The sequence below is a fragment of the Paroedura picta genome, chromosome 7 (assembly GCF_049243985.1).
Source record: "Paroedura picta isolate Pp20150507F chromosome 7, Ppicta_v3.0, whole genome shotgun sequence".
Classification (NCBI taxonomy): domain Eukaryota; kingdom Metazoa; phylum Chordata; class Lepidosauria; order Squamata; family Gekkonidae; genus Paroedura; species Paroedura picta.
In genome coordinates, this window is record NC_135375.1 from 80,297,271 (window position 1) to 80,312,386 (window position 15,116).

Consider the following 15,116-nt stretch of genomic DNA (forward strand, 5'->3'; position numbering starts at 1 on the left):
AAAGGCTTATTTATCTGGGACATTTCTGTTTAGAAAAGAGGACTAAGGGGAGACATGATAGTAGTGGTTTATAAAATTCTGCATACGGTGTAGAGAGTTGATAAGAATAACTTTTTTCTCCCTCTCTCAAAATACTAATACTTGAGTGCATCCAAAGAAGCTGATGGGCAAGCAGGTTCTAAATGGACAAAAGTAAATACTACTTTACACAGAGTGTGATTAGACTGGCATTTGCAGCCAGAGTATGTAGTGATAGCCACAGAATAAACAGCTTTAAAAGGGGATTAGACAGATTCATGAAGGGTAACTCTATCAATGTCTAGTAGCTGTGGTGACTGAGGTGCTAAATCTCTGAATACCAGAGCCTGGGGCAACATCAGGGGAAGGCATTGACCTTTGTGCCCTATTGTTGGCCCTCCAGAGGAAATGGTTGGCTACTGTGCGAGACATGATGCTGGACTAGGTAGACCATTGACATGATCCATCAGGGCTCTTCTTATTTTTGCAGAGGGTATGATTGTGTCATTTAATTACTTCTCATATAAAAACACAGCAAAATTAATTTCTCCCAGAATGATTGCATATTGCATTGCTGCAGGAGTCACTTTTCTGGGTTTGCCTCTCTCCAGAAAAGGCACACCCATATCAGTGTCTCATAAAGCGAGGCGTAGTTGAACTCTGTGGATAGAAAATTACCTTTGCACAGTCTAAGTATAAACTATTCAACTGTATGTGATTAGTATGTTTTAGCTAGCAGAGGTTTGGCAAACTCTGCAGTGGTGAAACATCAGTTGTCATTTTCCACTGTGCACTTAAAGTATTCCAATGATTTTGAACGTATTTCCAGTTTTCTTTAATAGTTTGGTTTGTAAACAGCTGTTCACTTAAGGGAGTATGCTTCCTGCCCCCTCCCCAAATTCTGCCTTCCTATTGCTAACTTATTTATCAAGTTTCTGAAACTGACACTTTAGAACTACGCTGAAATAAATGTACAAGACTATGTTACTTAATAACACTATGGCTATGGCCATTTATCTTATATTTTTGAATTAGTTTGTAGGAAATGCAGTAATTTACAGCAGATGATTTGATTGCGTATACTTCTAACGCTTGCCATATGGTCAGGTAATGAAGGCTGTCATCTCGTTATTACTGAATGACAAACATCATGTTAAAATAATAACACAGAACAGGAAATGCTCACATTCATTTATCTTAAGGTAGAGTGAGTAATTGAAATAATTTGAGTGGTACAGCAGAGGATGTCACACCTATCATCTGTGTTTCAGGGTAATTTTGTTTGCCAGGTACACTATAATTTCTGCCTCTACGGATATAAGGTGTTATCATGAAACCTTAGGGTATAAACCTTGACGACCTGTATTGTTTCCTTTCAACTACTATAAATGATTCCGTCTTCCATTTAAATAAAGAAGAATATCACAAGACTGAGGCAACAAATGACTTAGGTAGGTTGGGTTCTATGATGTAGGTTGAAAGCTGATAAGCAAGCCTATACACCTGCATGGATGCCAAAGAACAGTAACTGTGTTGTTAGTATTGTCCAGGCTTATGAGAAAGTGATACATTGCTGTTTTTGGTGAACACCAATGGTTGAACAGTGGTAGGGAATTAGGAATAGGTGAGGGTTGTAGTAATCTCTCCCAGTGTCTTCTTGGGCACAATGCTGCTTCTTTCAGTACAATAAACACTGCTAAAGCTCAGATAATAGCAGCATAGAATTTTCAGCACAGTCAGAATCATATTTAATGCTTTGTTTTTTCTAGGTTCTCTGGTGTATCAGTCCAGTGATCCATCTACTCTAGCATCCTGTCTCACACAGTTGCTAACCAGCTCCTCTGGAGGCCCAACAACAGAGAAAGAAGGCCAAGGCCTTCCCCTGATGTTGCCTCCATGCACTGGGATTTAGAGGTTGACTGCCTTTGAACATGGAGGTTCTGCTTTATGCCTGTGGCCATCAGTACCTCCTCTGGCAGTAAATTCCATGTTTTAATCACTTATAAAGTTTTTTCAAACAGAAATGGCCTTTTTTATTGCTGTAGCACACTGTTGACACTTTCATTTAACTATCTACTTCCAACCCCAAGATCTTTTCCCTCTTGGTTTCAGCAACCTCAGACTTCATTAGCCTATAGGTTGATTTTTTGGCCCAGTGTGTATCTCCTCACATTTTAAATAATTGAACTTCATTTGCCATTTTGTTGGCCACTTGCCCACCTTGAAATAGTGATACTTTAAAACGGATAGATTATTTCTAAAGTATATGACATGTTTGACAGTGAACCAACTTGATAGTCGTTATTTCTTTTTCATTAACAGCATTGTTTCCAGGCTCTTCTCCCTAAATTCTAGACTCTTTTTTCATAGCCAAAATCTATTGCTTAATTGAGAAAATGCCATATACGAGTCCTTCCTCATTATGAACATGTGCCAAGTATTGTTTTAACGGTGAACAAATCAATAGGACTCTTCAGAGTTTTACAGGTCATCTGCCACTTAAGTGCTATTTAGGCAGGTTTCATAAAACGGTGAAGTATTAATAGGCCCTCGAATCGCCATATAGTGGCTAATTCTGGGAACGACTATGTAAAAGTATCCCTTTATTACAGCTGGTAGTTTGATTTCTATATGAAATTCTTGTGGAATTCACATCCACAATTCTTGTGGAAAACACATTGGGTGGGAAAGTGTATATGTATTTGCATCAAAATGACTGAAACTATAAATATAAATATATCTTAATATAAATATAAATTTATATTAAGAATAGGCAGCATCAACATCAATAAATGTTTGGCAAATATTGTTTAGTTCCATCAATATACCTTTGACTGTGTCACTTTGTCAAGAATTTCTGACTTCTTTTACCATCTGCCCTTTGCTCAACAGATGTATTATTGCAGTATAAATGTGTTCATCTATAGTACCTTGAAATTATTTTTCAATTAGGTACTTGAAATAGCTTTTGTCCTTGTACTTGATGCACATTAATGTTCATAAAGTATATACGACATTAGAACATTAAGGGTAGATTAGCTGTAATTTGAAAGGTTAAAATTGATTTTTTTTGGCTATTCTGTTTTAGGTTTCTGAATTGGAAAGAAGGCTGAAAGGGTTTGAGAAAGAATCAAGGCAACTGATGGAAGTTAACAAAGGGTTAATGAAGGACAAGAGTGATCTGAAATTGTCTCTCAAACAGCACAGAGAAGAAGCAGAGAGCAGAGAGAGGGAGGTGGAGAAGCTACTGCAAAAGATCAAAGAAATAAAACAGGACAAAGCAGAGCTTCAGCTAATGATAGATGGGCTGGAGGGAGAGGTCACCTCTCTGAAGAGGGAAGTGGCAGAAACCAGCACACTGAGAAGTGAAAATGAGGATCTGCTGAGTCAAGTGAGGCAAATGCAGGCTTCCCTGGACAAGGCAAGGATGGTGGGTACTATCACCACAGTGGAGGCAGCCTGTGGGCCATGTAGATGTAGGACTGCGAGCTCCAAAGTAAAGTGGAAAACAGGGAGGAAAAAGAGCTCAGTGAAACGTCACCAGTCTTTCCTCAATCAGTCCATCAAGGTTATGAGCGGTGTATTTGAGAACTTCTGTAAGGACGGCTGGGAGGATATGAGTGAAAGCAGGTACGACTCTCATTAACTTAGCTCTGCAGAGGGGGACACTGTGCATATGTAAAGCACTAGCAAATAGAGATTGAATTTCAACTACTGTCGATTTGGTATTCAGAAAAAATACTGTCAGAGCCTTTGAAATATCTTGGGAGGTCTTGTTCTGAGTTTATTGACTGAAATTTGCATGCAAAATTAGCCACAACTGCATGAGTATTTGAATAGGTGCCAGGAAACCCAAAAGAAGGCAATGCTTGATTTCTTCCAGTGATGCTATTTTCATGCAGTCATGAGGCTTGAAATTGACAGTTTGGCAGGTTGATTTAATTTGCTGGCCCTTTGCATATTCACCACTGACAGCTAAGGATTCCCAGGCAAGCCTACGGAGTTGGTTTAGTTATCTTGTGACATGTCAACCCAGGAGGAGAAACATTTCCCCCCAGTAATTTAGTTAGATAAATTTTGAATGACCCATTTCGGCTTGCTACCAGATGTCTACAAGCTGTTGAACATCCTTTAAATTAAGGACCAGCCCCACTAATTATTGCATGTATGTTTTATGTGCAGTCATTGTACTAACTTTAATTGAAGGACTGGTTGGAAATTAGGCCAGTAAAGGTAAGTCAGATTTTACAGGCACACAGGCACAAAGCAAACAGAACTGGCAAGAATGAAAACAATACCACTTTTAGAAGTTTCCGTAACCTGTCAAAGCCAATGGTGAGAAGTTGCTAAGCTTCCTGTTTTATTTCTTTTCATTTTACACATATAATTCCAATTACTACAGACATTACCCACATTTGGACCTTTCCCGAGTAATGTACACGTTAGCTGGATAATTGCCAACTTTCCTGAGAGACTTCAAATATGTAAGAAGAACTCTTACTAATGTTGTAAAACGGAATCAATTTGTAGGAATGCTTTACATCTAATTCAAGCTGACTTGTATATTAAAATTTCATAAAGTCAGGGTGGACAATATCCTCTTTAGCCAAATGAATAAAAACATTATAATTAAAAATATATGTAGAATAAACATATATAGGGAGATCAGTGTGGTGGCCTTTCTAGCCAAATAATTTTAAAGTTTTAGATGTAATATTTATATATTAGTTTGATAACACTGACGAATTAAGAGTATTCAAGTTTGAGTGTAATTTATGATCTGATAATAGATATGCCATCTACAGAACAGATGTCTTCTGTAACACAGGTTGTTCGTTTTCAAATTGCACTTGTAGAAATAAATCTGTTTACAGGAGATAATACAATTGTTACACTAACCTGTTGATACATAAATAATCTTGTCTCAGGAAACACAAATATTTTCTTGCCACTCACACATCAAACTCCCTTGATTAATTGTTAAGCATTCAACCCTGAGTTTGTGCATGACATTACCCATTATAAACTTTCAAGGGTTAGAGGACTTAATGCAGGCTTTCTCAGCTAGGATTTCATAAAATCCTGGGGTTTCTTGATGGCCTTGGAAGGGTTTCCAAATGGGTAGGAGTTAATTAATTTTTAACATATTTTTTAAATTTATTGAACAATTATTGGGTGCTATGACTATATATGGTCATGTTGGCTTGCCCCTCCCCCTTCTCCCAAAATGGCCAGTTATGGGCCTGGAGGGGGTAGGAAGTGGAGGGTCCCTTGGTGAGTGAATATACAGCTATGTTTCCCAACCATGTTCTGCATGATTGCACCACTTCTGGGGTTTCTTGAAGAATGTTTCTGGAGTTTATCGCTGATTTAAAAATTGAGAAAAACTGGCTCAATGAGTTTTACTACATGCTTTTTATCAATTTAGCATTTACTTATTCATTTACAGTAGTGTGAGTTTCTACAAAATGTATGCACCATTTTTAATTTCCATGTTGTTTCCCTTGTTCAGAGCTTATAGCTGCTTAATAAAGCATCCTGCCAAATGATGTATTCTTGTACTGAAATCCTATTTCCTGAATAGTAAAGTTGCTAATGCAGAAAGTTGCTGTATATTCCCTCAACTCCATAAAACACAAAGGCAAAGTAAAACTGTAAGCTGGAACTCCTTTTCAAACCAAGGTTCTGCCAAGTCCAGTTTTTTTGTCCAGGTTTAATCATGTAAATAAATATCAAGCTTTCTCTGACTCTTGTTAGGGTGTAAATAATGTTTGGGTTGGACTGAACCTGACTTATCTTGACTATAGAATGAAATGGGCACATATCATAAGATCAGAGAGATTCCATACAAATCAGTTTGGTACAACCAGGTTAAAACATTGCATTCAACACACAATTAGATAAAAGGAGAACATGGATCCAAGGCTTTCTCCCATTCTTAACTTTTTATCTAGAAATGTAAACATTTGCTACCTGCATATAGACTCCAAGGTTCCCCTAGCCCATTCATGAAGATTAAGAAAGGATGCCATGTGGCGTACAGGGATCAGATATACTGATTCAGTGCTCTCAGGATTAAAAACTATTTCTCTGTAAATACATGTTTAGGACAACCCATTGAAGGTTTTAAGGCCAACTTGAATATTGTCAGATTTCAAGACACAAAATGCTATAATCTTAAAATGAACTGGCCATTGTTCTCATATTGATCAATTATTGATGTTATTCATTTAAAATATTTGTGTTCCACCTTTCTACCCAGTTAGGACTATCAAGCTAATTAACAGTCCAAGGATATTAAAATAAACATTTAGAACTGTACATAGAAGAGTAGGTTCTTATATGTCACTTTTCTCTACCTGAATGAGTCTCAAAGTGGCTTACATTCACCTTCCCTTTTCTGTCCCCACAACAGACTCCCTTTGAGGTAGATGAGGCTGAGAGAGCCCTGATTTTACTGCTCGGTCAGAACAGCTTTATCAGTGCTGGCGAGCCCAAGGTCACGCAGCTGGCTGCATGTGGGGGAGCGCGGAATCAAACCCGGCTTGCCAGATTAGAAGTCTGTGCTCCTGACCACTACACCAAGCTGGCTAATATATGTAAAGTAGCAATTAAAAGACATAGGAAGTAAGATTAGTAAGTAAATTCTAAACACAACTAAAACTATGTACCTTCTATATTCTTAGAAACAGGTATTTTTAAAAATTTGGCAAGAGGAGAAGGTGGATTCCAAAATTTCAGCCATGAATTTGTAGAGCAGCATGACTTAATCTGCTGTGAAATTAAGAATCAGTAGGTTCCATTTGTGTTCCAACCTAACTTGCTTTCTGGCCATGTCCTCCATAACCTGTAAAAAATGTCCATACTTAGTCGCTGAAATTTTAATACCTGAAATATGTATTTTAATGGGTATTTTAATGGGGATAGGACTGTTGCGACCCGCCACGAGCCTACGGGAAGTGGTGGGAAATAAATCTAATAAATAATAATAATAATAAATGTGCATGCCTCAGTCTCCAAAGACAAGATTCCAAGACAGTTGCCCAATATGCACTTTTTTCAGGGAAAACTGAACCTTATGCTTTTTTAAGTGTCTAAGGCAGGGAACTTTCATGGAGTTGATAGTAAATGTTTCTTTTCTCCATTTGCTTGCTATAAGCAAAAATAATCTAAAAAGTTTTGTTTTATTTTTACTTTAAGTGACTGGCTTTGTAAATATTTTCTTTTGCTTACCGTATTTGCCGGGTGTATAAGACGACTGGGTGTATAAGACGACCCCCCAACATTTCCACTCAAAATATAGAGTTTGTTACATTACATTACAATACCTGTCATTGTCACCATTGTACGGCTGCAGCACAACCGCAGTGCCTCCGGCCCGCCCCTGCATTTCCCTGTGACACGCACTAGTGCGCTAGTGCACATGTGCGAGCTCTGCGTAGACAAGGGGCGGGCCAGAGCGCCGTTGCTTCCCACCGAGCAGAACGGGCCGGTTACGCCAAAAAGGCTGACCAGCCGCGGTGGATACTGCACGATACTGGATGGTATGTAGAATGAGGTGGGTGGGCATCGGGAGGCCACTATGGGCAGCTATGTCTATCCCAACTGAAGTGCACCCTGAGTATAGGACGACCCCCCCACTTGGAGGCATGTTTGAAGGGGGGAAAAGTAGTCTTATATGCCAGCAAATACTGTAATTATGGCAGTTGTCAAATGTGCACCTTTGTCTTTTTGTGTAGTTTCAAGTTCCTGTGATAGTTGCTTTACATGCTCCTTTATTGGACAGTTAAAGACTTTCTAGCCCACAAATAGTAAATAGTAATTTTTTTTGCTTATTTCCAATTTTTAGTGACTCTGAAATACCAACTTCTGAAAGTCTGGGAACTGTCATCACAAAAACAGCCCAACAAATTCCAAAGACAGGCCAAAAGGATGAACAAGAGAAAAATAACATTAAAGAAAGTGAACTGCCTCCCTATACTATTCATTTAGAAGGCATGAACAAGTCATGTCATATAAAGGTGAAGTATGATATGAGCACATTTACTTTTGTTGTCTCTTCAGAGTTATTAACAACTGTATCATTACCTAAATGCAATAAATTGCCTGTATTACACTATGGAATTGCTGTTTGTTGTCCTCAAGAGGTGTCACGCAGAATTTGTGTGATTTCCAGCAGTTAAGTTGAGGATGCAGTATGATAACCATTGTAACTATTTCATGGTAATAGTAACTCGTTTTCTACAGTTGTCAATTCTGGGTATCTGAGATGTAGTGAAAATTTTTAAATCTTCTTACATATCCATTTTTAGCTATGTCTCTATATTCGTAAAATACATATGGCTGCAGAAACCTATATTGGAAGTTTGTTCTCACTTCCCTTCAAGGATGTTTGTTTTGTTCTGTTCTTCTTGACAGTGGCATTCAGCTCCAGAAAGGTCTTTGCAGAAAAGTGAAATGGATCAAGCATCCAAGAATAGAGGAGTCTGGGTACTCTTTCATACCAGCTTAGTGCCTTGAGAATCATTTATTGCAGGCTGTTATGAATTAATGCAGAGGGATAGGTCCATTTGTTAATTTCCACAGAGGAATGGGCAGAATTCTCACTTTCTTCTGCAAACCTCTGACCCATGCTGTGCCTGAGGTTTCCCTAGGAGCAGCATTGGGGGGAGGGAGTAGGGGGGAAGTATGAAGGAAAGAGTGAGAAAAATCATATATAAATACTTCCAATCCATGGAAGTTTTTAGTAGAAACCCCAAGTATGAACAGAAAGATCTGTGTGTTTACATAAGATCTGCAAACTCTTTTGTTAACATTTAAGAGACTGTAGCGTTACTAAAGCAGTATGGTTCACTCTGTCTGTATATCTTGGTACTCTTATATCTACCAAGATATAACTATGCTTATTGACAGAATGACAGAACTGAAGCATAGAGTCCCTCTGAATGGGACAAAAGGTTGATCTAGGCCAGCATACTGTTTCCCAAGGCCTCCCTCCTTGGCATCCTGATTTAGATATATTTAAATATGTATGGATAATAATAAATATGTAGGATAATTATTAGAAATATACTTCTCAGTTTTTAAAAATTATCATAAATTTACATTAATTTTGCCAAATCCTGTTTTCTTCTTCGTTTCTTCATTTCATCAGTACTGCAGCTTTTTGAAAAGGAAGCATTCTGTAATTTTATGGCTTCTTTGAATCTGTATGTTAACTTTTTGCGTCCTTTAGAGCTTAATGGTAGCTCTTCTAATCTGTGGCATACATTATATTATTGTAGTTTAAAATAATTTGAAGTATTTTGTTGAGATTTCACCCTCTTTCCCTCCCTTTTAGCTCCTCCCCTTTACCTTTTGAGAAATTTTCTCCTTTGAAATCATGTTGGACATTTTTAGCCACCTATGGAAGAATCTGGGTAATTCACTCAGCCCAAGGATTCTTTTACAGGATGGTATCTAAGAGGTATGACATCCAGCAGTGGAGAAGAAGCAATTACACTGCTCTGAAAAATTCTGAATGAGCTCTTAAGCAATCTTTGAATGAAGTCAGTTAGCCACATTGTTGTATTTTTCTCACCCATTCTATTCTAGTACACACTCAAGCTGGACTTGGTGGTATCTGCGTTGATATTACAGAAATAACTATAGCTATAATTATTATAAGCTCTACAGAAAAACTATTGTTTTCTTGATGTCTTTGGATATAATTTGTAAAACATTTAAGATTTGCAGTATTCTGTGGTAAATGCCAATATTTATTATTTGGAAGTTTTCCAGTTAGGAACCACCTTCGTATTTTTTCCTGTTTTCACCTTACTAGCTTTCATGTTTAGCCATCTCTTATATACTCAGATCTTAAGACTCTGGGACAACCTACTAGTTGCAGTCCAACACGTTGTTTTTCCCTTCAAGAGTCGCTCCTGATAATTTGCCGATGCAGGAAAGAAATTCTTCAACTCTGAAAAACTTACATGCATTCTATACTTTTTAATGTATGCCATAGGACAGAGGTGTGGAACATGCCCCTTCCCAAAAGAAGAAGACCCCTAATTCTGTGCACATTAGTAAAGGTAAGACTCAAATATACTTTTTGCACTAGCTATAGTTCAGTGTATGTGATCAAAGCCAGTTAAATATCACACTTGTTTCTCTTTCCTCAAAACATTCCATTACCTGGATTTTGAGAATTAAAATTATAGTTTCTATTAAGCCAAATAATTTGTTAAACATAGAGAGGAAGGCGTTTGAACAATTCAGGAGGATGAACAGCATCCAAATGCCAGTAAAGTGCACTGCTAGATGTACACTTGAAAGCCACATCCTCATGTAGATTACGGTATATCAGGGGAGGCCAAACTGGCTCTCCAGATGTCCATGAACTACAATTACCATGAACCCCTGCCAGAACGAATGCATTTTTTGTTTATTTCTTTTGCTTTCTAACCTTTGTATAGAGACTTAACAAGGCTATTGTTTTGAGTGCTGTCTTACAAATGATGGACTGTGAAATGAGCCATTGTTCTTCTAAGTCAGCTTTTCCCCTCAGATTGTCAGATGATCTGCATGGTTTCCCAAAGCTTAGAGACACATTATCTTAGAGACACATTCTTGCCACACTTTGGTACCACACCAACAATTTGATTTGGCAATGTGCAATGAAAAAGAGAACCTGGTTAGAGGGAACCCTGGGCCTTTCACTGCTTGTTTTGTGCTTCCTTTTGCGCTAAAGGGGCACAAGGGGAAAAAAGGGACAGAATATCTAATCATTAGTAAATTTACCTATACTTTGTCAAGCCTTTGTCCAGTTGATCAAATTTCTGTGAGTTATGATTCCACCATGGATAAATATGAAGTTTCTGGCTACAGCTGGAATCAGGAGCACCATCAGTGGCTATTGCCTGAGTAATGATTGACATAAGATGCCAGGCTTACCTTCCATCTTTCTCAGAATCACCAGCTTCATGTCTTTCTTTTTGCAACTGCATTTTAAAACAACCAATCATGAATTAGCTTATCTGCTTGATACTGTAGTTGATACAGCTGTGGAAATCCCTTTCATTTGCATGAAGACTACCTGTCTTAAAGTGGTGTCATCTACTTTCTGAAAAATGCAGCAGGTACCAGGGGAATTACTGGCAGGCACCCTGGTGCCCATGGATACCACATGGGAGAACCCTGATGTGGAAAACAGCCAACTGAGTTCTTTCTGCCTTGAGTTATCTTCTGTGCTACTCCATTCCATCCTTTTAAGGTTTGAAGAAGTTTGCAATTATTAACTAATAATTAAAGGAAAATGGTAGAATCCTGACTTTGAAGTCTCAGGGTTTTGCCTAACCTTGAGTGTATTGATGTTCTGGTGAATCTGGCAGGAATTAATGTGGTTTTTATTAATGTTATAATTTCCCATTTTAAACCATTGATAGATGGATTGATTAGAAAAAATCTTCTCAGCACTGTGTTGGTGCTTGCTAAGTTGGAAATATATTACAAGAAGGATTGGAACCACATATGTGGTTCATATCCTGAGCTGGAATACACCCCTCTAGATTGACAGTTGTGCTGCTAGAGAGACCTCATGGGTAAAAACTCCTTTGGCCATTATAATCAACATGACTTTATTCAAAATCAAGCACAACTGGTCTGTTTAATCTGTTTTCTCCTCTGTAATGCAAAATGTGCTTTCAAAACTGGATAACCTTTCAATACTAGTATATGATTATGTAATAATAATGTATTAGCTAATATAATCGTATTTTTAAAACCATAAATTTGACTTCTTGCATCCATAGTATGTTTACAGGCACTGAAAAACTTCAAAGATACCCATTTCCAGAAAGATCTATGAAAGGTGTAAAATTAATTATTGATCAATGTAATCAATGTTTAGTAAACAGAGAAAAGAGAAGAAATATTGTGGTCCAGAAACCAGGCTGCTCTGCTTCTCTATGGGGACGGATTACATCCTTACAGCAGCAGTTAGCAGTTCTACAGAATTCGAAAAGAACAACAGTATTTGCTCTTCAAAAGTCAGAGGAAGAAAATAAAAAATTAACATCTCAGGTGCATTTAACTGAACAAAGACTTCAGACCATCAAACAAACAGTTCAGGTAAAAAATTCTTTCTGCTTTTACTATCTTGATAGGCTACAAAAACAAGGCAAAACTAATTAATAGATTTATCAGTTGTAGGGCTGAATATCAATTCTAATTTTTTTGGTCGAAACCTGAAATTATTTATAATTTCTCCTCCCCACTGCTTATGCTTTCTGACTCTTATTTGGTTTCCTAGAACAATTAAACTAAAGAAGTAGACTGCCTATCACTTTCCTTCAAACTCTGCTTCAGTGGAGTTTTTGTGTCACTACGCAGGAATGGATTTTTTAAGTTCATGTTTCATTTTAAAATATCAATACCCCACAATGATCTGTTCTTTCCAGCTGACCAGACCACCGTAGGGTTGATCTTTTTAAGCTGCCACCAAAAATAGCCAGACTGCCCTGTGTTTTTCTGTTCTACACTTTGGAGGAGTACTGGCATGTATAATAAAGTAACCATATATATTTCCATATGCTTACAGCCTAGACATCAATATGGAAATGACCACATCATACATTATGAAATAACAAAGTATCTGGATTTAGGTGTACTTTGATATTTCTGAATCTCAAATGGTAATCTTCATGTTAAAGGATAGAAGGAAAATAAAGTATCAGCCAGCAGATGTTGGACCATTGGGTTATAGATCAGAAAGTATTGGTAACATGGTATTGTATGTAAATTTGCAGGATGTTTCAGTACAGAAATGTTTCCTAATGTACAGCTAGTTGTCCAACTTAACACACATGTTAACCTTCATGTGCCCAACTGGAAGTTAATACTTGCCTATATTATAGCAAAAAAAATGTTGGCTTGAACATATGCTGCCCATGTGCATGTGCCACATATTAAGTGCTTATAGGGCTCAACTAAAATGGCAGGAATGAGATACATAATCCCACTCTTGGACCCCATTGTTGCATGCCATTACTTTTGCCTGGTATTGTTGAATTGTAACCAATGCATCTTGTGGCAGAAATCACATTTATTAGACTGCAGTCTTGAGGACACTTTCCTGGAATAAGTCCCACTGAATAACATGGGGCTTCTTTCTGCTTTGGCGTGCTCCCTTAGGTAGCTGACGATTGCCTTTTTTCCTAGATGGCCATACTTTTGAAAAAACAAGGACCTTCTTGAACATGCACACATTCTTTTCCTTTTCTTTTGAATAAAAGGGTTCCATGTTAGACACTGAGTAGCTAAAAAAGCCAAAGAAAATCATATAAGGTAGTTGCAGGAATGTGGGCAGAAGTTATGAGTTATACTTCATCTCTGGTTTCTTCTTGGCATGTAATTTGAATTTTCTACCTGCAATGAGTTAAGTTTAAAGTGCTCTATTAGTGCTGCCAAAGGGGAAATCTAAACTTTTAAGCAGAGGCTCCAGCAACTTTCCATGAAAATTATGGAGGTAAGAAAAAACAGTCACTGCAGGGAACTTGTGTATTTTAGAAGAAGTATTGTGCTTCAAAAAGAAAAAGTGGCAGGAAAATGTTTGTTGGGTGGGGGAGGTTGGTGCTGAATATGCAAGTGATCTATGTTAAGAGTTGAGATGTTCAGTCTAGGGACAATAACAGATACTGTCGAGTCCTTACAACCTTTTATGATGCAGTGCTGTGCATAGAAACTAGTATCAGCAACAGCTGTTGATTATGATGGAAGTGAGAACACAAGCCACAGAAGCAGACAAAATGATAGACTTCTGGTAGCTTTGGAATGCTAGTTCTCAAATGGCATAACAATATTTGATTTTGTCTTTTACACTTTGCTGGATAATTATAATTGGCAAATGTAACATCACTTTTATTCCTAATTCATGACTCTGGCTTAAATGTAATACAATAGCACTGCATTTGTAAATGTTAACATAATGTGCACAGACAAGATAACTCTTTTAACTGGAGGAAGAAGTCCATTAACTGATATAGACAGATGTTCATGCAGTCAGTACTTATCATAATCTCTACGGACTCTGGATCAGCTCTAGATTTAAGATTTAAATGTTCCAGATGTTCATTTTTAAGACAGATTTCACAGTTCCTGCAACCTGAGGACTGGCTGGCGTCTGTTGATTTCTTAGATGGAAAATCAGGAATGCTTATGTATATTGATGCATGCCTACACTATGATTTTGTATGTATGTAAATTGCAAAACTTAGAAATATACAGGGATTTACCTTATTTTTGTGTTTTATTAACAAGCTGTTGTACTGCTCCAGAGTCCACATTGTGTTCTCTTTGTAGAGAAAACCATATACCCCCTATATGTATTTTTGCAACTTTACTGTAGGGTGACTGCACATCTGGGGCTTGGTCTGCAGTTTCCAAGCTCATCAGAAGTACTGAAGCAAGGTCTTCTGTTTGTAAGTAAAGTAGTTAGGCTCTGCAATCAGCGTATAGAAATCACAGCTGGAGTTGTTACTTAATGTAAAAGTGATGGGATCTGATCTTTCAGGAGTTCCTTAGAAAAATGTCATGGAAGAATTATTGGCAAAATTCAGGGAAACTCTTTTTTAAAGCTTGTTCTTTCCTGTACCCCCTGTGTCTAATGGCAGTGCAGAAATTTCCATCACCAGATGTCTGCTTATATTAAGATGTTCTCTGCTGTACATACCAGAGTAATGACAATTATACATGGGCAAGATATAACATTTTTGCAGCAAAAACACATAGAGACACAAGGGATAGAAGATACAAAGCAAAACTGCCATACTGTAATTTAAGTCAGTAATTATTGCCTTTTAAATGTAGCGACCCAATTATAAAGCCCCCCCCACTACAAAGTTACCCCAGAATCCTTTGCTCCAGTTCCCATGGTGCTACAGAAGTGGCACCACAGGAATAATTGCATTGTTTTATGAGTTTCCTTTGACATCTGAAAAGGACGGAGTGGCTGTGCAAACCCTCTTCATCTGAAAAGGCCAGGAGAAAAAAGGGAACAGACTTGCAACCCACCAGGCAACTGTTTGCAACTCCTTTGGGTAGCACTACACAAAGGTTGC

At 37.8% G+C, this 15,116-nt stretch overlaps 1 protein-coding gene across 6 annotated transcripts in view; it reads left to right on the forward strand.

Annotated features, from left to right (window-relative positions):
• The window catches only part of CNTLN (centlein), a 206,252-nt gene that overhangs the window by 134,685 nt on the left and 56,451 nt on the right, over window positions 1-15,116 (forward strand). For all 6 annotated transcript variants that reach the window (XM_077345128.1, XM_077345130.1, XM_077345131.1 and 3 more), the window contains 4 exons: window positions 3,107-3,648; window positions 7,868-8,039; window positions 10,025-10,091; window positions 11,909-12,129. In XM_077345128.1, coding sequence (XP_077201243.1) covers window positions 3,107-3,648; window positions 7,868-8,039; window positions 10,025-10,091; window positions 11,909-12,129 — 1,002 coding nt within the window. The remainder of the gene's footprint in view (window positions 1-3,106; window positions 3,649-7,867; window positions 8,040-10,024; window positions 10,092-11,908; window positions 12,130-15,116) is intronic.